Genomic DNA, 22,466 nt, shown 5'->3' on the forward strand with positions numbered 1-22,466 from the left:
AACAGACTACAAAAACTGTCTGATTATTGTCATAGTAATTATAAATCCTTCAAAGTAGTGATTTAGAAGGGAAATCACTGGGAGCAGTAGCCATGCTAGTAGGAAAGCCTATAAGGTAGGCAGCAAGTGTAAGACTGCAGAGCTGAAAGTCACTGAATCTCGTCTAATCCCCAGAAGACTCAAGTAGTATGTGAGCCAATTCTCATATTGAAAACTGGATAAAGAGTAAGTCCTGGACAGACAGCAGAATACTTCAGTCAAGGAATGACCCAGAAAATAACCGTCTGTCGATACTACACTTGTTTTATTCGAAAGGAGAGAGTAACCTACTTAGTAAAGTTAATATCCTGTAGATAAGAAACTAGACCAGGTGCTCAAAGTGAAATTGTCATCATTGAACTGTGACTTACCTTGGGAGGCTGCTCTATTCCAATGCAGCAAGGCTTGGGGATAAGTCTCATTCTCTCCTACTATGCTGGCCTCTTCTGCAGGAAAAAAAGGAAGTAATTAAGTCAAGCAGGAACAGGGCACAGAACCTCCATACTGTCTTCCTGATTATGTGCACGTCAGTGTCCATGTTCACCATTTACAAAAACCTTTGCTGAGCTGGATTAAATGGCTGTGCCTCAGAGATCATGGGTCAGATTCTGACCTTTGGTTCTTTCTTCTCTGTGCTCCACTTGTGGTGCAAAGGGGACAGAATTTTGGGTGGTGTAAAGCTGGTGTAGCTACCTTTATGCCTCCCATTCTATACCCTTTTCTAGGTTCCCAAGTGGACCAAAAGTACAAAGGGGCAATCCACATACGGCACAACATTACTCCAGCTAGAGAAATCTAGGGAATTTAGAGCAGCCTGCTCTAAGTTACACGCATGGCCAGTTCAGTCCTTGGGGAACTTGGGCAGCGGCTAGCATATCCCTCGGCCCGCGCCGCTTCCCGCAGCCCCCATTGGCCTGGAACGGCAAATCGCAGCCAGTGGGAGCTGCAATCAGCCAAACCTGCGGACGCGGCAGGTAAACAAACAGGCCCGGCCCGCCAGAGGGTTTATCCTGGTGGGCCGTGTGCTAAAGGTTGCCGATCCCTGCAATAGTAGCACTATACCATTCCTTTGCAGAAGGGATTATAAGTTAGAAAACATATATGATATGGTACAATATAACGTTTATTTCTCTTGTAGACAATTTGTGCTGAAGATAACAGCTACTGTTACTCTAACGGGAGCTGGAATAGTTTGTGATACAGCCCAAAATTTTTAGTAGCCAGATTTTTCAGCGTACTTAACATCTTTAATGAGGCCAGATTATCACAATTTTAGCTCCCATGTAGGCATCTAATACAGTGAACAGGTTTTTTCCCCCCCAAGAGCTCAGCACTCGAAAACTCCTGTTTTCAATGAAAGCTGGCCAGATTTGAAAATCCGGCCTTAAAAAGCAGTTTCTGAACACAGGAGTTGAACAATTTTAGTTATTTTAACTCGGAGTACAGGTTTCAAAAGCGTGTAACCTCCAAGCATGGTTGAAGAGATAAGATCTAAGTAGTTAAGAAAAATTACCCACTGTGTGCAGTGCTAGAATCCATTTCAGAAACATGTGGAAGTTTTAGGCTTTTATTGACACAGTGTCACACATATAGGGATGGCTGTGGAAGTGCCGCATGGGTCAAGAGATTAATATTCCATTTAAAATTCTTTCAATTCTAAAGTATTGGTTTCAAATTTTAAATATTATATGGCAGCAATTGATACCCTATGTAAAATGCATTTGTGTCAGTCTAGTCCCCAATGGACATGTGATCACTTCCTAAGAGTGACACCACAAATGGCAGTCTCAGAGTCCACGGAAACTTGTCCTCTTACTCTTACAGGTGATGTCTTCAGGATCAAGACTGAGACATACTGACAGAACAAGCTTCCAAAAATACCCTGCCACTGTTGTAAACCTTTTGGCTATCGAAGCCATCACGGTGCTCAGCGTGGCACCTTTTAGCATCATTCAAAACAAAACTATGAAGTCTACTAGCAGTCAATAGGTTGACTTAGTAAGGTAATCACACAAAGCTCAGCAGTTGTATTTTTGAGATCCGCACAAAACTTTGTGCAGGAACCCAGCATTTTTCTGATAAATGTCTAGATTTTTTTTTAAAAACCATGTGTCACTCTACTTCCAATATGTTCTGATAACTCTGCTGTATTGTCACTCACTTTACTTTGGTCACCCATTTTTAGTGAAGCTTGATTTAATTACTAAGCAGTTCTTTCAAGTCTAACGAAAGAGCTCAGCTGCCCAGCTAACTATTTGTCATGCTTTCTAGCCAAGAATAAAAGGGTAACAACTCTTCACTAAGAAGTAAAGCTCTAGGCCTCACTCTCCCAACCTCTCCTTCTGTAACACAGGTATGTCTGACTTCAAAATGTTCATTAACACTCAGACCAGAAAAATATCCTTACAGGGCAAGAGAAACAGAATCGATAACTTCTGAATATAGGAGGCAGTCAGGATGGGGGAGAATTCTTGCTGTCCAAGAAACCTTATTAGTTCAGACCAGCTATTTAATCCTAGGTATGCCTTGCTTGATGATGCATTGCATGTTAAATGGACAGTTACTGCTAATCCACAGTGAGCTACTTTTTGACACAAGCTAGCATAGCCTCTTACTCTGATCAAGTATGAAGGCAGCATTGCTCTGTGCCACTTCGTAGCCTTGTTCTGCCAACAGGAGATATTGAACCACAGCAGCATTTGAATCACCATCTTTATAGCTAGTGTAGGCAGTCATGAGTCTCTCAGACCAGCGCCCTCGTTCACATACATTCTTAAATAACTGTAGGAAAAAAAAGAAGAACACACAGTTATCAGAAGCTTCTTCAGAAGTTTACTGTTTAAAGGATATGAAGAGGTATGTCTTAGATAGCCTTTGAAACAGTTTATTTAAATGGACAATAAGGGTTCTGGAAACAGGAAGAAACACAGAAGGACCTAAGTGGCTTAATAGTCTAATAGAACATCCTTAACAATGGAAGTACACCAGGAATACAACAGCCTCAAAACAAACCAGTAAAACACTAGGTTTCTTCGAGTATAACTCTAGATCCAAAGGGCAGTCTCTGTTGTAGGAGGTCCATACCTCAGCCAGTGTGAAGAATAAGTGGCTAACCCAAGAAAAGTGAATACATATCCCAGGCAAGACAGCACAAGGAAAAACGAGGTTACCAGTTTTCTTGTTTCTTTTTACGAAAGAGCTGTTTAGTATTCAAAAAGAAAAGGAGGACTTGTGGCACCTTAGAGACTAACCAATTTATTTGAGCATAAGCTTTCGTGAGCTACAGCTCACTTCATCGGATGCATACTGTGGAAAGTATAGAAGATCTTATTATATACACACAAAAAGCATGAAAAAATACCTCCTCCCACCCCACTCTCCTGCTGGTAATAGCTTATCTAAAGTGATCACTCTCCTTACAACGTGTATGATAATCAAGTTGGGCCATTTCCAGCACAAAACCAGGGTTTAACAAGAACGTCGGGGGGGAGGGGTAGGAAAAAACAAGGGGAAATAGGCTACCTTGCATAATGACTAAGCCACTCCCAGTCTCTATTCAAGCCTAAGTTAATTGTATCCAATTTGCAAATGAATTCCAATTCAGCAGTTTTCTCGTCCCCCCCCCGACGTTCTTGTTAAACCCTGGATTTGTGCTGGAAATGGCCCAACTTGATTATCATACACGTTGTAAGGAGAGTGATCACTTTAGATAGGCTATTACCAGCAGGAGAGTGGGGTGGGAGGAGGTATTTTTTCATGCTTTGTGTGTATATAATAAGATCTTCTAAACTTTCCACAGTATGCATCCGATGAAGTGAGCTGTAGCTCACGAAAGCTTATGCTCAAATAAATTGGTTAGTCTCTAAGGTGCCACAAGTACTCCTTTTCTTTTTGCAAATAGAGACTAACACGGCTGTTATTCTGAAACCTTAGTATTCAAAATTGTCTGTATTGCATATGTTTGTGCACAAGGCCCACACATTCCACAAAATCTGTGGCAGAATCCACATTACTTCAGAACCTCAGCTTTAAAAAAAAAAAAAAAAAAAAAAAAGTTTCTAGCTCTCCATTACAAAGATAATATTGAAGCCCTCCCCAGCTGGAGAATTCAAGTTTCAAAATAAATAGGGACTGCCATCTTGATTGTATCATTTGCCTTCATATTAAAAATCCTCCCCCCTGCTTTTTTTTTTCTTTTCTTTCTAATTTAAGTGAAGCTATTGCAACACTTCCAGATGCCACTGCAGAGTGCCACAGAATCTAGGAACCTTGCCATGGAATATATAGGTGCTTGTTCATTTATCAAGTTATACTGTGAAACAGGGTCTAAACTCAACAGGAAAAATTCAACACCAGTGGGGACTGGGGGAAGTGTACAATTCCACTGATTTCAACTGAGTTGCAGCCTACTTACACAGTCAGTAACTTTCACTCAGTTTCACAAATTACTAGAACTGGATGGGAAACCCTTTTCCTGTCCCAAGAACATTTAAGAATTTGAAAATTTTCCTGTCCTGTATGGGGACAAAGTCAAAATCTTGAAGATTTTCACAAACGGTCTGGAAAAAAAAAATTGGTTGGAATCAATTGAAACATTGTTTCAATTTTGACCTATTTTTTAATTATCTTAAAATTTCAAAAACAAAACAAAAAAAACCTAGAATTTTTATTTCAGAAGCATCAAGACATTTTCAATTTTTTTCAGAACAAAACCGACTGTTTCTTATGAACAGTTTTGTTTTGACAAATCAGCATTTTCCACAAAAATAATCTATCAAAAATTCCTGACCAGCTCTACAAATTAGCCTGGGTTGTAAATTTATGAAGAGAGGGCCTCACCTCAACAGCAGTATGACAGGAGCGCATCACCCCGGTGCCAGTGGCATGCATCTGTGCCAGGTTATAGAAAGCCAGAATATGACCACCCTGGGAGGCCAAATTAAAATATTTCAAAGCCTGTTTATAGTCTCTCTTCACTCCAATGCCATCTACAAAGAAAGAAGCCATGCCTGAGGTCAACACTATTCAGAGATTGCAAATGAATACCCACAAAGGCAGAATTGCAACCAAAATGAAGGATATAGTAGTTGTGTTTTTAATTTAAAACAATTAAGAAACAGTAGCTGAAGGCAATTTGTTAAGAAAAATGCCATCAGATAAGGTCTAAGTATTCAGACTGAAGGAACATGAAGACTATTTTACTATATTTTGTGCTAGGTGGTCTAAATTCCTCTGATGAATATACAGTACTGACTCATATGTTAAACACACTCCTACTGTCCCAGTGCCATCTAGTGAATATGTAATGCAACAACATTCTGAAGCCACTTACTGTAATACATGGAGCCCAGCTGAAGCTGTCCATCTACCCAGCCTTGTTCTGCAGCCTTCTGGAAATACTTTAATGCCAGTTCATAATTCTGCAGTAAGACAGCTTGAGTCATTATAGAGCCTAGCAAGGTGGCACACTAAGGAGATATATCCTCATCAAAATGAGGATGGACTTGTATGCATGTATCTGTGCATCAAGAATGGATTATATGCCCATAAATGTCTATATGTTTTTGCTGACAACAGGAGAATAAATAAATTAATGCTTCTTCTCCAGCTATGTAGAAGAGTTACATATAAAACACAAAGAAGAGTTCTGTTGAGTAAGACAACAACGTGATGCAGCTGTGAAAAAAGCTATCATCATTCTTGGGGGGTGTATTAACAGGAGTGTTACATGTAAGAGACGGGAGGTAACTGTCCTGCTCTACCTGGCACTGGTGAGGCTTCAGCTGGAGGATGTGGCCAGTTCTGGGAGCCATGTTTTAGGAAAGATGTGGACAAACTGGACAGAGTTCAGAGAGCTACAAAAAGGTTCAGAAAACCTGACCTATGAGGAAAAGTTAAAACAACTGGGCATGTTTAGTCCTGAGAAAAGAGTGAGGGGGAACTTGATAATGGTCTTCAAATTGTTAACAGCTGTTACGGAGAAGATGGGGATCAATCGTTCTCTATGTCAACTGAAGGCAGGACAAGAAGTATTCTGCTTAATCTAAATCTCCCTTGCTGCAGAGTAAGTATTAGGAAAAACTTTCTAACTATAAGGGTAGTTAAGTTCTGGACTAGGCTTCCAAGGGAGTTTTGGAATTCCTGTCACTGGAGGTTTCTAAGAACAGGCTAGATAGACAAACACCTGTTGGGGTGGACTAGGTATACTACAGTCCTCTGCACTGAGGAAGGACCCAACTAGATGACCCTCATAGTCCATTCCAGCCCTATGTTTCTATAATTTTTATGTACTCTTCAGAGTAGACTATTCTCTAGCACTTCTGTGCAAGTGTAGAAAATGGGGCTATTAACTCAGTCTTTTAGGACACCCAAGAAATCACTAAATATTTTACAGGTTCTCCAACAAACCTCTGCTTCAAAAACCTATGCCAGTAGCTATAGGATGGGTATCCATAAAGCTTTGATACTACAATGGCTGATTGCAGTGCTGTGCATAGACATAATTAGTTTGTTTAGCTACATGGAATGGACACGTTGTACTGTTTCAGGAGAAAAAAGCTCTAGAAGCTCTTAGCTGCACTATTTAGCTTTGAAATAGTTCAGCTCAACTACAGACACCTTGAATTTATCTGTTTGCAGAGCTGAATACCTAGAGCTCCAGGAAGGTATATCTTGCACATGGAATCACTAGCAAAGCAAGTGATATAAGCATTTGTCCCTGCAGATTTCCATAAAAATCTATGTACAGACTTGCGTGTCCTTGAACTAAGAAATAAACAGGAATAGTTCAGAGCTATGTCTAATTGCAAGACAAAATAAAGCTGGATTTTAGAAGTATTTTATAGTAGGTTTTGTATTTTAAGAATTATTTCAGTCCTGTGACTAGTAACATCTTTAATGGGCACTGGCTGTTCAAGCTATTTGAAAATATCAGGGTATTATGTTTCTCAGTACTGGAGTTTTACTTTCACGACTTATATCCATAGGATTTGAGCAACTAAAAATTGATTACCTATGAAGGAAAAAATCAGCAAATAAGATTATTATACCTCTCTTCTACCAACCAGGTATTTTAGAAATTGACTGGTTTTTCCACACGGTGATCAGGACTGAAAAGATACTATTCAGACTTACCACTGGAACTCCTCTTCCATACAGATAAGCCATTCCTAGCCCACTCTGTCCAACTGGATTACCCTGACAAAGGAAAAAACACTTAAGGAGGAAAAAAAAAAAAAGGTGGGGGGGGGAAGACCTGGCTACAAGTTTTACCAAAGTCTTTAATATGTCCTTTAATATCCTCTAGGATAACTACTGTTGAAGATTAACAGATTTTCATAAACTCTTTAAAATGCCACTGTCCCTATTTAAGACCTATGGTGCTAGCCTCTCCTTGGCGCCTATTGTGCTACCCTTATTCTGTTACCACTCAATTGATTTCAGTAGAAAATTAGGATGTACCCAACACCTGAAGTGAGAACCTATGCTGTGACTCTCAGAGAGACAGCACAGAACTTGCAGTCCCTAAGGGGAGGTGGCACTAAGATAGGAGCACACAGGTGGCTGAAAGCTGAGTCTGGGCTGTTCCGAGCGCTCGAGGGACCTGTGGTGTAGCAAATAGCCTTGGGGCCCTAAATTATGACAACCTCTCTGGAATGGTCAATTTATGGCATGCCGCACTGCCTAGAATCTCTACCGCACTGCATGCTATGGCTCTGCCCCGACATCCACCTCCATACACCAGGACTTGTGAGTGTTCCTCTGAAGGCAGCTTTACACAACTGTCTTTCACAGTGTATGTACTGGGGGGGAATCTCCCCCTACCAGGGCTGTTAGGATCCTGTTACGCTGGGTAAAAAGTGCTGGAGTGGTATAAAAGGTCTGGAAAGGGGGTGAGAATCTCACCCCAGGTATCTAGACAAATTCAAGCAGTAATCAAGTTGCTAATCTTAGTTGTTATCTTGCAGGGCATGGAAGAGTAAGAAAAGTACTAGTACTTTATCCCAAAACCCAAAGAACTTCACTCTCACCACATTTTATACATGCACTGTATTTCCTTCCCAGAAGGCTACTTCTGCCTCAAGCTAATCTTCCCATAAAATAAAAATTTTAAATGCTCAAGCTTCTTTCGTATTTAAAACTCAGTAAAATAATCTGAGCATATTATCAAAATAAATGAAAGCATATGGTGCATGGACAAGAGAAACAAACTGCAGCCCATGGTAGAACACAGTGTCAGTTTAATTTATATCTTTGCTATACAACCATTTAGGAGAGTAAGTGAAGACCACACACACACACACACACACACACACACACACACACACACTGCAGGGGAAATTTAGAGATGGGATTTAAACATCTAAACCAGAAGCAATAGTTGCAGGTCATAAAAAAAATTGTTGCACCTGTTGCATTGAGCAAACTCCATGAAGCACTGTGGTCAGGAACTTAATTTTAGGTCTTATGAAATAGTCTATGTTTGTAAAGTACTTTACATATGAATTTTTAGCTATTTAAGTTACAAAAAATGAAGTCAAAGGGAGACTTTTGTGAACAATCACGATCTACCTTTCAGCAGATATGGCCTTTTTTTTTTTTTTTTTAAACTCAATTAAAAAAATACAACAAAACAAAACAAAAAAACCCATATCACCAAAAACATACCATATCAGCAGCTTTCTTGAAATACTGAAGAGCAGTCTCATTGCTCTGGGGTATGATATCACTTCCTTCCGAATACATCTAGGAGACAAAAGCAGAACTAACAGTTAATTAAGTAAGGGGCAAAGTTTAATTTTAAGTGGGAGAAGTGAAGAACCTCGACTAACTTTCCATGTGGAATTCATGTCCATTTCTTTTATTGGCTGTCATTGAAAATATACACACAATTTCTATTTAGTGCAAATTTCAACAACATGTATAGATAAGAAAAGATGTGTTTTTAGACTAAGGCTAAATAGTGGTCTTTTAAAAATACAAGAAAAACACATCTATCAAAAGAAATTGCTCTTTAACCAATTAGATGATGTTGATTAGGAGGCTTTGTTATTGGAAACTTTTGTATTTCATCAAAAGGCATTCTGGAAAAAGTTGAGCTACCATATTGCTCCATTAACAGTAGCGTATACCATACACACATAGACCGAATATGCTGGAAAGGCTTAGGAGCGAATAACGCAGAACTAGAACTCTTGTATTACTAAAACAATGATTACTATGAAGTTTCTTACACCTTCCTCTAAAGCATTAGGACTTGAAGAAGAGCTCTGTGTAGCTCAAAAGTGTCTCTCTTTCACCAACAGAAGTTGGTCCAATAAGAGATTACTTCACCCTCCTTGTCTCTCTAAAGGGGCTTTGTTTTAAAGTGAATGCCTAATTGAGGAGCTTAAGTCTTTAATTAGACAACTAAATAATCATACTGATTTTCAAAAAAAGGAGAATACCCAGCAACCCTCAATGAAACAGTCATCCACATTTGCATGCTCTGGAAATACTAGTGTCTTACCTTTCCTAGAAAGGCCATGGCGTGCGAGTTACCAGCATTAGCTGCTTGGTTGAAGTATTCAAATGCTCTCTGTAAGAAAGAGTCCAAAAGTATTGTAGTCAATAAAAGCATTTCCTCTCCATAAACAAATAGTGTTTGTAGATTCTATATTACACTCCACTGGTAACAGGTATATTACCAAATATTGCTTGTGATGTACAGTAAAGGTTCCAACATGAAGATGAACATCCCTTGGCATGCCATGAGTTAGCACGAGGGGTCAGAAATAATGCCATTAATTTCAATTTACAAAGCAGCTTCATATTAACCTGTTTCAGAAGATGAATTCTCTAGGCATTTGCATAAGGTAAATCCACTCTAAAATTACAGCTCTTTTTCCATAATCCATTTTGAGAGCACTGCCTCCAGGTGCATTTTTTCCCCCCGCCATAGAAAAAGCTACACACAGTTCTGAGGACAACCTGCCATTCATGAAACCTTTCTGGTCTTCCTCTATCTCCAGTATGGCTCTCTCTTTTTAAGCACAGAATGGCCAAAATTCTGACCAAGATTTTAACACTAAGTTGAGTGTCACTATTGGGAAACAGGAGCTGTTTAGACAGTTTGCCCAAGTCCACTGAATGATTAAATATATGTAATAGGAGGTTCCCCCCACATAATTTGCATACCTAGACCAGCAGCCACTCTGGGCCTGGCATTCCCCCAAAATTCAGGGAGGTGATGCCTCATTTTTCCAGTTGTGAGCAGTCTATGCAGCTGAGCCCTACTAGCCTAGCCTAACTCATCCCAAAAAACTTAATTGCAGGGACATGTGTGTCCGTAGGACATTCTCCAGTCTGGGTAGATATTTAGATCTGATTTTGTACTATTCTGAGCTGAATACCCAGGATTGTTTGATGTCACTAGGGAAAACTCATTTAAATCAGCTAAACTTAAAGTTCAGTTTGACTTAGAGCTGCTGGCTCTAAGAGGCCTCCTTGGTTATAAATTCTTGATTGATACTTGAGAGGCGAGTGGGAACACTATCACTCTGGCAGTTACAAAACTCCATGTTAGGTATTTCAAATTGCCTTCATCTTCAGTGCAGACTCTGTGGCTGTGCCCAGTCTGAAAGATACATATGGATCAAAAACAATGCTGAACAAAGGATGTTTTTGTTTGTTTTCAGTTGATTTAAAAACAACTGCAGAGTTCATTCACTCTTATTGGGAATTAGTCTGGAATAATCATCTTCATGACATGCCCACTCTGAGTCTTATGGGTTACACATAAGATCTTCACTTACCATCACATAAGCTTTTTAAAAATTCTGCCTGCCTTTGCAGCAAGTCAATTTCTTCCTATTGCATAAGCCAACCCAGCAATGAGCTGGGAATTGTGAACACCTGGCAGTACTGAAAGCCACACATCCATTTGCTGCTTATTCAACCATGAAAGAGTATATTTATTGTATAGCAACAATTCTTGTAAACAACAAGGGCCAGATTCTAATTTCAAATCTATGCATCAGCGCACCACGAAAAGCCTCTTATGCATGCAAAAGCTCAGTCACTGAGATGTGCAATGAAGTGTGTTGTCTCTTATGTACAGGAATCTTGCGCCATGTATTTTGACTTAATCTCCAATGTCTTCAACTAATGTGTAAACAGGGAGAGAATCTGGTCCTTCTACCAATCAGAATAGTGCATACAACTAGCTAAGAAAGCCAGTCACAATTGCTGTATCAACCCAACATTTAGACAACAGTTTTAGTTTTTCAGGAGGACTAGACAATTTACTCTTGTAAATCATTATATTTATCACTAAAGGCCAGCAATGATGTAAAATGGATACCTGGTGATTTTGCTCCACTCCTCTTCCTCCATGTAAATGTAACTGCCCAAGGCCAACCTGAAAAACGAAAACAAAAACTAAACGCATTGTGTGTCCCTGTATACAGAAGCTTTATACACAAGCAATACAATTACAAATTGAATAAATTAATCACATGCTCAGCAAACAGCATACCAAATTGTTTATCAGAGATAAAGATGAAAGGAAATAAGCTTGAAAACAAAAATTATTCTGCTTTAGTAGCCACCACAGTTTGAGGCAAAAGGCTAAAGCAAATGAGTTAGCTCCTCCAGGTTTAAGATCCTTGTTACGATATAAAAAAAAAGATCGAACATCTTTGAATTTGTTACCTTAGTTTTAAAAAAATCATATCTTCTCAATCCTTCTACTTAACTGTGTCACTGCTGCCATACATGGTTGGTATGTTGTTAGTCCAAAGGCCACTCCAGTGTGCCATGTTTATTCCTTAGGGTGAACATTTCTAATGTAACATTAGTGCTACGTAGAATTCTGTTGGGTTCTACTGAACAGAGGCAGAAAACAGCAACAAAGGGGGATGGAGAACATTGATGGTTGCACACGACAGTTCTTCTAGTTAAATCTAGCCACCTTACAACCACAGACAAGATACCTAACTATGGTCATATTGGTCTCTCCAAGGCCCTCAGCAGTCCTCTGCTCCTCTGTCCTGAAGGCCCTGCACTCTGACAGTCCTTCTGGCCAAGGCTCCCTCCAGAACAGCCAATTCTGCTCTTAAACTGGCCAGAGGAGTTGGAGTGTTGCAAAGCTCTCTCCTCCTCAAGGTGTGAGGAAAGCAACCATTAGAATGCTGATCAAAAAAGGAATTTTATTTTCCAAGCACCCCCCCCCCCCAAAAAAAATTTGTGTTCGTCAGTTTTTATTGGTGGAGTTTTTAAGTTTGAAAACCAAGAACGTTTTGGTTTCTCAACAAATACCTGAAAATTTTAAGAGAACAAAAATATAATCAGAAAGCTATTTTCCATCAAAAGACGTTTCAATGAAAAATTTCTGATCAGCTCTAGTAACCATGTTGGTCTGGGAGCAAAAGAAGAAACTGGATTCTTGAGAGCTTCACACATTTACAACTGCTCCAACAGCCTCTGGAAGAGTCCCACCCCACTGTGTCACACTGATCATACCTGTGCTTGTACATCTCCTTTCTCTGCTAGAAACTGGTAATATTGAATCAAATCTTCCTCCAGCATCCCACTGGCCATTCCTGGATTTTCCACTTCATCTGCCAAGCGAATTCTCTGCACAACTGTGCCTCCTGTCAGAGATATATCGCTAGCCACTGGTGACAAGAAGATGAGAAGAACAAGGAAAGCAACATGAAGTTAACATACAAAGACATATAAAGTAAGCCATTTGCAGACAACTTTCAACTGAGAGCTACATTTTTGGCACACCACCAAAAAGACTGGTTTTATCGAAATCAAACATTCACTCAGATCCCATAAACTGGGCATATGGGCCGGTATATTAGAGTAAGTACTTCTCAAGAACAAACTAGTTATGCTATGATTTTGTGTATTGTAGGCACATGATAAAGGGGAGTAGACAGTTTTGGTTGTGACTCTGCCGTACACGGATGGTGCACAGTGCAAGACAGGTTAGGTTCCACAACAAACCTTAACTCTGAATTTCCAGAATTCAAAGGATGTTTTTGAAATAAATACAAAAACATATTAAGTTTTTCTAGAAAAATCAGTTAATTTATAAGATTAATTCTGCCTGGGAATATCAATTTGAAGTACTTTGGTATCCTTCAGAATTAAAACTTTAAATTTAAAGGTTATACATGGAAAACAAGTTATCATAAATTGGTCTACAATATCTGTAAGAGCTAACCTACCAGTGTGTTCAACTAATGGAAGAAAATAAAATTCTAAATATTTTGAAGTATGCCCAGACAAATATTGTAGGTAATTCTAGATTTGCTCCTTCGTTAATATGAATTTTTTTTTACCATGATTAGCCACAAGTCGATAGTGAGTGAGAGCAGATTCACAACTCTGAAGGACTCCTATCCCACCCCAGTACCGGTAACCCTGCAAAGATACAAAAGCAAGGAACCATCAGTTATACAGCCACTTACTGGACATTTATGCAGTTAAATAGCTGGATGCACTCATGTGACTTTCATCAACTTTTCACAGCAGAAGAAATGCTTAAGATTAGACGTACTGTTAAATACAAGGTCAGAAGGATTTTTGGGATGTCAGCCAGTTAGTCCTAACACAAATAAATAGGGCCCTACCAAATTCATGGTCCATTTTGGTCAATTTCATGGTCATAGGATTTTAAAAGTTGTAAACTTAATGATTTCACCTATTTAAATCTGATGCTGTAATTGTAAGGGTCCTGACCCAAAAAGGAGTTTTGGGGTGGGGGGGCGGTGTCAGAAGGTTATTGTAGGGGGGTTGCGGTACTGCCTTCAGAGCTGGGAAGCTGGAGAGAAGCGGTTGCTGGCCGGGAGCCTAGCTCTGAAGGCAGAGCCGCCTCCAGCAGCAGAACAGAAGAAAGGATGGCATATGATATGATATTACCACCCTTACTTCTGCACTCCTGCTTGCAGAGCTGGGCCATCAGTCAGCAGCTGCCACTCTCTAGCACCCTAGCTCTGAAGGCAGCGCAGAAGTAAGGGTGGCAATACCACAACGCCCCTAAAATAACCTTGTGACCCATCTGCAACTCCCTTTTGGTCAGGACCCCCAATTTGAGAAATGCTGGTCTCCCCCATGAAATCTGTATAGTACAAGGTAAAAAACACACAGAAGACAAGTTTTCATGGGGGGAGACCAGATTTCACAGTCCATGATGCATTTTTCATGGCTGTGAATTTGGTAGGGCCCTACAAATGAATGCAAGTGTAGCCAATGAGCCTTGTGTTTTAAATCACACAAAACAACTAAACAGATTTTCATGCCTCAAGAGCAACAATTTAACATATTCTGTTTAAAGGCTTTGCATCTTATATATCATAGTCTATTTGTGGGTTTTATACGTGCAGTTGGAGAAAAACAAGATCTTGCTTTGGTTTTTAAGGGCTTGAGTCTCCTCTCATTTATACCAGTGTAACTCTGGAGTAACTCCATTGAAATCCCTGGAGATAAATAAGGGCAAAACAGTTGTGAAAGGAGACTCCAGTCCTAAGCATTAGCTTCCACCTTCTGTGGAAGGTTTCTGTATTAAAAAAGTAATGGAATGCGTAGGCAAGAAAAAGCACTTTAAACACTAGAGCATGTGTATACAAACTGAGCACCTACACTTTTAGGTGTTTAGAATATAAAACATTCATGATCTTAATAATCGAGATATAAAATTAGATAAAAAAGGAGCATTTCTATTAACTTTAGTTCTGTGAATTAGCTATGAAATCTCACTTACTAAAAACATGTGCGCTATCAGATTTCCTCCGAGAGCTCCAAAAGTGTAATAAACCAGGGCCTAAAATAAGAATAGAAGATATTTAATCATTTGCATCTGAAATGAAATAAAAGCAAAAGCGAAGAATTGACAGAGTTACCTTAGCTTGACTGGAATTGACACCAAGGCCAGATGCATAGAGAAATCCAAGAGCCTGAAATTAAAAATACAAGCCAATGAATGTTTGGAAGTTTTAGGATTAGGTTTGTAGACTAGGAACATAAAAAGGTAAATATGTTTAAAATGACAAGAAAAAGGACTTGTCACAGTTTAGAAACCTATACTGCTATGAAGTTGCAGTGACCTGGGAAACACAAAGGGTACTTGAGTGCATATAAGCAGACCAAAAAATCCACTTTATTTGGGTAACACCCATGTCTAATTCAGTTGCAACAGGTTTTATTTTTAAATATAAAGTACATGATTTCTCCAAGGTCAAGTAGGCTACCATGGATTTCTCTTATGTTCTAGAAGAGGCAGTGCTGTGTAGTATCCACTGGAGTGTAGAGCTGCAAGCCAAAGACTCAAGAGATCTAATAATGACTGACATACTTGCTGAGTTGCCTTAGGCAAGCACCTTAACCTATGCCTCAGTTTCCTCATTAGTAAAACAGAAATAATTTCTCTCTCACATGGACTGTTTTGCGAGGACTACTTAATTTTCAATGCTCTATACAAAAAATTAAGTTCTATACAGAGAAGGAGCTGTTGGCACGGTGTTCTCCAAGAGGGCTCTGGGACTGTGGAACTTTCTCCCCACCTTGGTTCAAAATAGCCCAGAGCTGATGGATTTTCAGATATGCTGCAAAATCTATTTGACATAAATCTGGCCGGGCAGAGTTTGAGTGTATATCCCGGGGGCAGGTGTGTTGCTTTAATTTACTGGCTAGCTGAGCTAATTCATTATTTGTATATGATCAGTTTTGCTGCTGGGTAGTAATCATTTGCGATTGTAAAATTAGTTATGACATCTAAAACTTTCTGAGGAAAAAACAAAAATAAAAGTATTGTTCTAGCTCTGCCACCTGGTACAGCTGTGTGGGAGAACACAGAAGATATATTTGTGTGTGACACTGTAAGAGCTAACTTCCACAGTTTGACATGTTAGGATAATCAAGAGACTTCACCTACAGCAAACAGTTAATATAATTCCACCAAAACCAGAAGCCACACCAGCTGATCAGTTATCGGTGATGGCTGCATACAGTATTTCAAAAGTAGCAAAGCTACGGGTGAATCATGAATCATGCATCAGTCTTGATCTGCACCTCACTGCCTGAAATTGTGGAGACAGGATCTCAGAGCGTTTGTCTATAGTACTGTTTTTAACTAGAGTTAATTGATAGCCAACAGGTTTATAAATACTAATCTACAGACATCTGTAACCACAATCAAATATGTAATTGCACTTAAAAACCTCTAGTGTAGATGTATGGTAGCGACGGTACTGCAGTATGAATACTAGATGAATAAGGGGCCTATGCACTAGCTCTCTCCCTCAAGAATTCCTTGTTGTAGGACAGTCTTTAGTAACTGAAAAAAAAGATTAAGTATTCCTGCTGATATTTCCAGTACTTAGCAGCCCTACACCGTAAGAGTCACTGAAAAATTTGCTCTCAAGATATTCAGAGCTGCTAAACACATTGATAACAAATTCAGTGAGCCTGACTGCTAGCTCTGAAAAACCTATTGTGTTTGTGCCAGGGCTGGGGAGTAAGGGAAGGGGAACAATACTAATTTAGACAACCGGTTCAAACAATAGTCGTACCCTTTAGACAAGTTACAAACAAACTTGAGTGCTGCTAACAAGCCTTTGAATCACCTGCATTCGTATGATGGAGCATGCTGTGAAATTTGTTCTCTTAATATTGGTGTTCTAAGATTCCAGGAGGAGGGGTTGAATTAGGTTATGGAGTGGAGTGAGGGAGTTTACTTGAATGGGGCAGGAGATCTTTGAAGTAATACATTACTGGTCATATGTTTAGACTGTATAATGCCTTTAGACTAGCACAGGCACTTTTAGAACAAAAAAATCCCACTTAATATGATTAGTATATGCATATGGTTATATTTATAGGAATAGCTGTGTTCCATTCCATTACCAGAAGTTTATATATTTTTATAAAAGACATTTTAACAAAAACTATTTTTCAGCCTCCTACTTGGAGCAGGTGCTTCAATGACATTAAGGTCTGTGTGAGGAAGAAGATGGACGCAACAAGAGAAATTAAGGGAGAGAAGTGTATGTGGGGGGGAAAACCATCTCAGACTAAAGTCTAAAGTGTCAGGATGAGGCTTTCCTTCACAATCAGATATTGGTACCTTGCATAAAGTGTATGTGTAAATATTTAATGAAAATTCTGTGTTGATACCTCCAGCCTTTGAAATCAAAAGTCCACAATTCTAGAAAATTTAAAACATGTATGTTTGTGACTAAAAGGGCAATTATGTTTCATCCAACAGTTGTTAAATTCCCAGTGGAGCCTACATAACCTTGAAAGAGCTTAACTATCAGCAGTTATCTTTATGTAAATCCCATAGCCAAAACAAACAAACAGCACTGGGCCATTGACTCAGAAGTTTAAAAGATATTTGGTTGGCTAGAGTCTTCAAATTGTATCTGCCTGTATTTTCCTGACCTAGACCCAAGCTGGTAGTTAGTTAAAGCGATGAGCAGACCAGAACTCGCTACTTACACACAGATTTAAAAAAAGATTTCCTTCTAAATGTCATTAAGTCAAAACATCAGTTCTAGATGTCAGATTTATTTATTTAAGAGCAAAAAAGATGCTAGGATTGCAGCCCAAGAGACTTAAGTCCTGTTTATCCACAGAACATTTATAGCCCAAGGAAAAGCAGAGCCAGCTTCCCCCATCAACGTTTCTCATCCCATTCTAGAGGTGAGAGGGGAGGTCAGTCTCCATGGCCCATCCAGCTCTTGGCCATTGCTGAAGCTGACAACATGAATGCTAAACAAAACTCCCTTTAGACCAGTGCCTCCCTACTGTAATCTGCCCATGTCCCCTCGTGAGCAGAGCCATGGCTGGGAGCCACGACTGGGGCCAGGAGCCGGCAGCTAAGGCTGGAAATGGAGCCGCGGCTGGATCGGGCTGAGCGGCGCTCCCTCCCTGACCCCCCTGGGGACTGGCCAAGGCCCTGCTGCATCCCCCCAAACATTCTTCTGCACCCCCCTAGACAGGCATTTCCCACAGTTTGGGGACTACTGCTTTAGAGCATACATACCGTTTGCCCTTTAGGAGATCCCTCTTCAGTCAGTTTCTCAAACAGCTCTTTAGCAGACTGGATGTTTTGCTTCAGGTAATCCCCAAACAATAGAGCATAAGATACTTTTTCCATTGCCTTGGTATGGTTCATGTCAGCTGCTTTCAGAAGATACTGATATGCTCTTAAAGAAGAATGTAATTATAGGTTTAGTTACCTTTAAACAAACAAAACAAGTTCTATCAGTAAAGCTAAAAGGTACAGGGGAAACTTTTCATTGCCTCACTCTGTCCTAATCATCATTCTATATCCATCACTACCTAATTTGCAGGCATTTTCCTTTTTAAACACAGTGTGAGGGGTTGGATCACAGAAACCCCCTTGGGGCTGCCAACTGATGTGCCAAGACTACTTCTTTCCCTTCTTTCCCTGCCAGCTTGAGACTCCAGCACCTTGTTTTGTTGAGCCAGACATGCCAGTTTGCTCCAACACAGACCCAGGGTCTCGAGTAGTAGTGTTTTTAAATGAGTTTTAAGTGTGGTGGCTGGAGAACAGACAAAGTGGTTACTGGTTTGTTATTTTCTGTTTGCTTATTTTGGGTAAGGGAAGTAGGGACAGAAAAAGAAGCAAAATAAATAAAAGTGATGATCAGAACAAGCTACAACTGCACAGGTTGCAAATTGCCCAAAAAGGCTGAACACTGGACGCCGCGAACAGGGCCAACTCTAGGTTTTTTTGCCACCCCAAGCAAAAACATTTCTGGCTGCCCTCCACCCCAGCTCTGGGCTCCCCCCTTTCTCCCTGGCTGTCCCAGCCCTCGGCTCTCCCCCAACCCCACCCGCACCCCCTGCTGCCCTAGCTCTGGGTTTCCCCCTTTCGCACCCACCAGTGCCCTCTCCCCTGGGCTCGCACCCCCACCCCCCCTGCCGCCCCAGCCCTGGGTCACTGGTAACTCGCTCCCAGGGCAGGTCATCAGCATCCCGCTCATGACAGTAGTGGGGGTGGAGGCTGCATCCCCCCGACTCCTTCCCGACCCCAGGGCTCCCCCTGCGCTGCTGCTGAACCCCAGACCCAGGGCCAGATTTGGCCACCCACTGCGGCTCTTCCACCTGGACTTCAGCATCAGCTTGGGGGTCGGGACTGCATCTACCTGGTTGAGCGCATGCAGGGCCGGCTCCCCCCTCGCTTCCAGCCGGTCCAGCACTGGAAAGGTCAGGGTAAGCAGTGGGGCTCCTGGGCCGCGCCTCAGCCCAGGGTCCCTCCAGCCGAGGCTCCCACCTCCAGGAACGGCTGGGAATTGGGAGGGCAGAGCCTGGAGGAACACCCCAGCAGGGGGCTGAGGAGCCGGGGCAGGGCAGCCCCAGAGGGAGCGGCTGGCGGGGAGCGGAGCCCTGGAGAGCGGGACACGGGCCCTGCACGGCAGCGCCCCGGGCACCGGTCCCCTCTGTGGCCACGCTGTTGCTGCTTCTGGTCGCTCAGCCGTAGCCCCTGGGCGGCTCTGGCTGCTTCGCCCGGCCCCGGCTGCAGCACTTGCAGGCAGCTCCATGCGCCCCACAGGGTGGGCCCCAGCCCGAGTGTCCTGCGCTCCACGTGTCGGAGCCCGCTGGATGGCTCAGCCGGCGGTGCGAACCACAGTGGCCCCAGGGCTCCCCCTGCGCTGCTGCTGGACCCCAGACCCAGGGCCAGATTTGGCCACCCACTGCGGCTCTTCCACCTGGACTTCAGCATCAGCTTGGGGGTCAGGACAGCATCTACCTGGTTGAGCGCCTGCAGGGCCGGCCCACAAGCAAAAAAGGATAGCCCCAATGCTGCCCTTGCAAATGTGCCACCCCAAGTACCTGCTTGCTTTGCTGGTGCCTAGAGCCGGCCCTGGCTGCGAAAGTCTCTGTCTCTAAGAAGCCCCTGAGCTGAGTACATCCCAGTTTCAGTAAACTGCAGAAGGGGCGTGGCCCAGCACAAGAAAGCAGAAAAATGACTACCAGTGAAGCAGCTACTAAACTAGAGCTGGCTAGACTGGAAGCAAAAGAGAAAGAAAAACAAACATAAGAGACCGATGGAATTAAGACAATTAGACATTAATGCAGAGGAGGCTGCCCACAAGAGAGCTGTGGAGGCCCAGAAGCATGAACTGGTTGTTATGGAGTTGGAGAGAAAACCCTCCAGCTGCTGGCTCCACTGCCCCAAAAATCCACAAATGAGAGCGACTATGTCCACAGTATGATGAATCCAGCGATACTGCCGAATATTTCATCACCTTTGAGAGACTGTGCATCCTCCATGAGATCCCTGAACATCAAAAGATGATCACATTGATAGCAAAATTGACTGGCAGAACTCTGGACATATTCAATATGATACCTACTGATGATGCTTCAAACTATGGTAAATTTAAGGAACTGGTTTTGAAACAGTTTCGAGTTACACCTGAAACCTACAGGGTTAAATTCAGGAGTCTTGACAAGGGATCTGGATTAAGTAATGTGGCTTATGTAAATGAAATGAGAAATTTGGTAGATAAATGGGTGAGGGGGAAAGGCATTAGAAGCTTGGAAGAAATGTGTGATTTGGTTACCCAGGAACAATTCCTGAATATGTGCAGTGACGATGTAAAACAGTATTTGTGGGACAAAAAAGTGACTGCAGTGGCTGAATTAGCTGGGTATGCGGACTCTTATGAGCAAGCAAGCTGCAATTAAACATAAAACACTGGCAGAGGAGTACAAGGTTGGGGGAAAGTAGAATCACCATTTTACCCCTGGGAAAAAGGAGGGTGGGCGTTCACCTCCCCATTCCCTGTTACTCGTCCCAAATTTCCTGTACAAGCATAGGGGTCCAAGAGGTGCAATCATTGTAAGTCCGCTGAGCACCTGAGGAATAAGTGTCCCTTTCTGAGTGGAAACAGGCAGCAATTAACACATGAAGCTGCTGCCTCTTTCAACACAGGATTTGTAAAGGTTGCTTCCACACAACCAAGCAATGAGCATATGCATGCTGTTAAAATCAATGGTAAAGTGCTTCTTGGATTGAGGGACACAGGTGCCGAGATTTCTGTGGTCAGGAGGGACCTGATCCAGGAGAAGGATTTATTGCCAGGGGAACTGGCAGAATTAGAGCTGGTGGGGGGTTACAAAGTCCTTGCACCTTTAGCTAAAGTACACATGCAAACTAGGACTTTGCAGACTGAGCTGACTGTCGCAACAGTGGCACACATTCACCAGCAACCACACAACAGAACCACTAACCCAGGAACCTATCCTTGCAACAAAGCCCGTTGCCAACTGTGTCCACATATCTATTTAGGGGACACCATCATAGGGTCTAATCACATCAGCCACACCATCAGAGGCTCGTTCACCTGCACATCTACCAATGTGATATATGCCATCATGTGCCAGCAATGCCCCTCTGCCATGTACATTGGCCAAACCGGACAGTCTCTACGTAAAAGAATAAATGGACACAAATCAGACGTCAAGAATTATAACATTCAAAAACCAGTTGGATCTCAATCTCTTTGGTCACTCGATTACAGACCTAAAAGTTGCAATTCTTCAACAAAAAAAACTTCAAAAACAGACTCCAACAAGAGACTGCTGAATTGGAATTAATTTGCAAACTGGATAAAATTAATTTAGGCATGAATAGAGACTGGGAGTGGATGGGTCAATACAAAAAGTAAAACTACTTCCCCATGTTTATTCCCCGCCTCCACCCCCTACTGTCCCTCAGACATTCTTGTCAACTGCTGGAAATGGCCCACCTTGATTATCACTACAAAAGGTCCCCCCCCCCCCCCGGTAATAGCTCATCTTAAGTGATCACTCTCTTGTTACAGTGTGTATGGTAACACCCATTGTTTCCTGTTCTCTATGTATATAAATCTCCTCACTGTATTTTCCACTGAATGCATCCGATGAAGTGAGCTGTAGCTCACGAAAGCTTATGCTCAAATAAATTGGTTAGTCTCTAAGGTGCCACAAGTCCTCCTTTTCTTTTTGTGGATACAGACTAACATGGCTGCTACTCTGAAACAACACATTCTGCACTGTTCCTATTAGGGAATGATTTCTTTAACGTGGCAGAATCTGTCCCAGGGTTGGTTAGCAGTGAGAAGGAATCTTATGCTTAGGAGGAGGTCACATGGACTGCTGGGGGAATAGGAGGGTGTCTCTTAGATTCCTCCATAGCAGTAAAGAATGCAGCTCTGGGGGCAGGGATGGTTGTGGCCAGTTCCTGTAGCCCCGAGGCTCAAGGCAAGTTCCAGAGGGAGGGGCTGGAAGAAGCCAGCTCCTGTCCCATAATCATCTCCCCGGAGGAGGGGAATGTACCACCTTGTGGCAGGGGGCCACCCCAGCTGCTGACTGCCAGGAAGTTGCAGGTCAGCAGGGCCTGCCCTGGGGTGCACAAAGACATG

General features: G+C 41.9%; 1 protein-coding gene across 1 annotated transcript in view; it reads right to left on the reverse strand.

Annotated features, from left to right (window-relative positions):
• Window positions 1–22,466, reverse strand: part of SEL1L (SEL1L adaptor subunit of SYVN1 ubiquitin ligase) — a 58,180-nt gene that overhangs the window by 11,113 nt on the left and 24,601 nt on the right. The window contains exons 6-18 of the mRNA XM_074956071.1: window positions 18,074–18,236; window positions 14,931–14,984; window positions 14,792–14,851; window positions 13,371–13,452; window positions 12,541–12,695; window positions 11,381–11,437; window positions 9,548–9,616; window positions 8,707–8,784; window positions 7,174–7,236; window positions 5,372–5,459; window positions 4,879–5,027; window positions 2,655–2,820; window positions 411–485 (exon numbers count right to left, since the gene is read on the reverse strand). Coding sequence (XP_074812172.1) covers window positions 411–485; window positions 2,655–2,820; window positions 4,879–5,027; window positions 5,372–5,459; window positions 7,174–7,236; window positions 8,707–8,784; window positions 9,548–9,616; window positions 11,381–11,437; window positions 12,541–12,695; window positions 13,371–13,452; window positions 14,792–14,851; window positions 14,931–14,984; window positions 18,074–18,236 — 1,259 coding nt within the window. The remainder of the gene's footprint in view (window positions 1–410; window positions 486–2,654; window positions 2,821–4,878; window positions 5,028–5,371; window positions 5,460–7,173; window positions 7,237–8,706; window positions 8,785–9,547; window positions 9,617–11,380; window positions 11,438–12,540; window positions 12,696–13,370; window positions 13,453–14,791; window positions 14,852–14,930; window positions 14,985–18,073; window positions 18,237–22,466) is intronic.

Source organism: Natator depressus, chromosome 6 (genome assembly GCF_965152275.1).
Source record: "Natator depressus isolate rNatDep1 chromosome 6, rNatDep2.hap1, whole genome shotgun sequence".
NCBI lineage: Eukaryota > Metazoa > Chordata > Testudines > Cheloniidae > Natator > Natator depressus.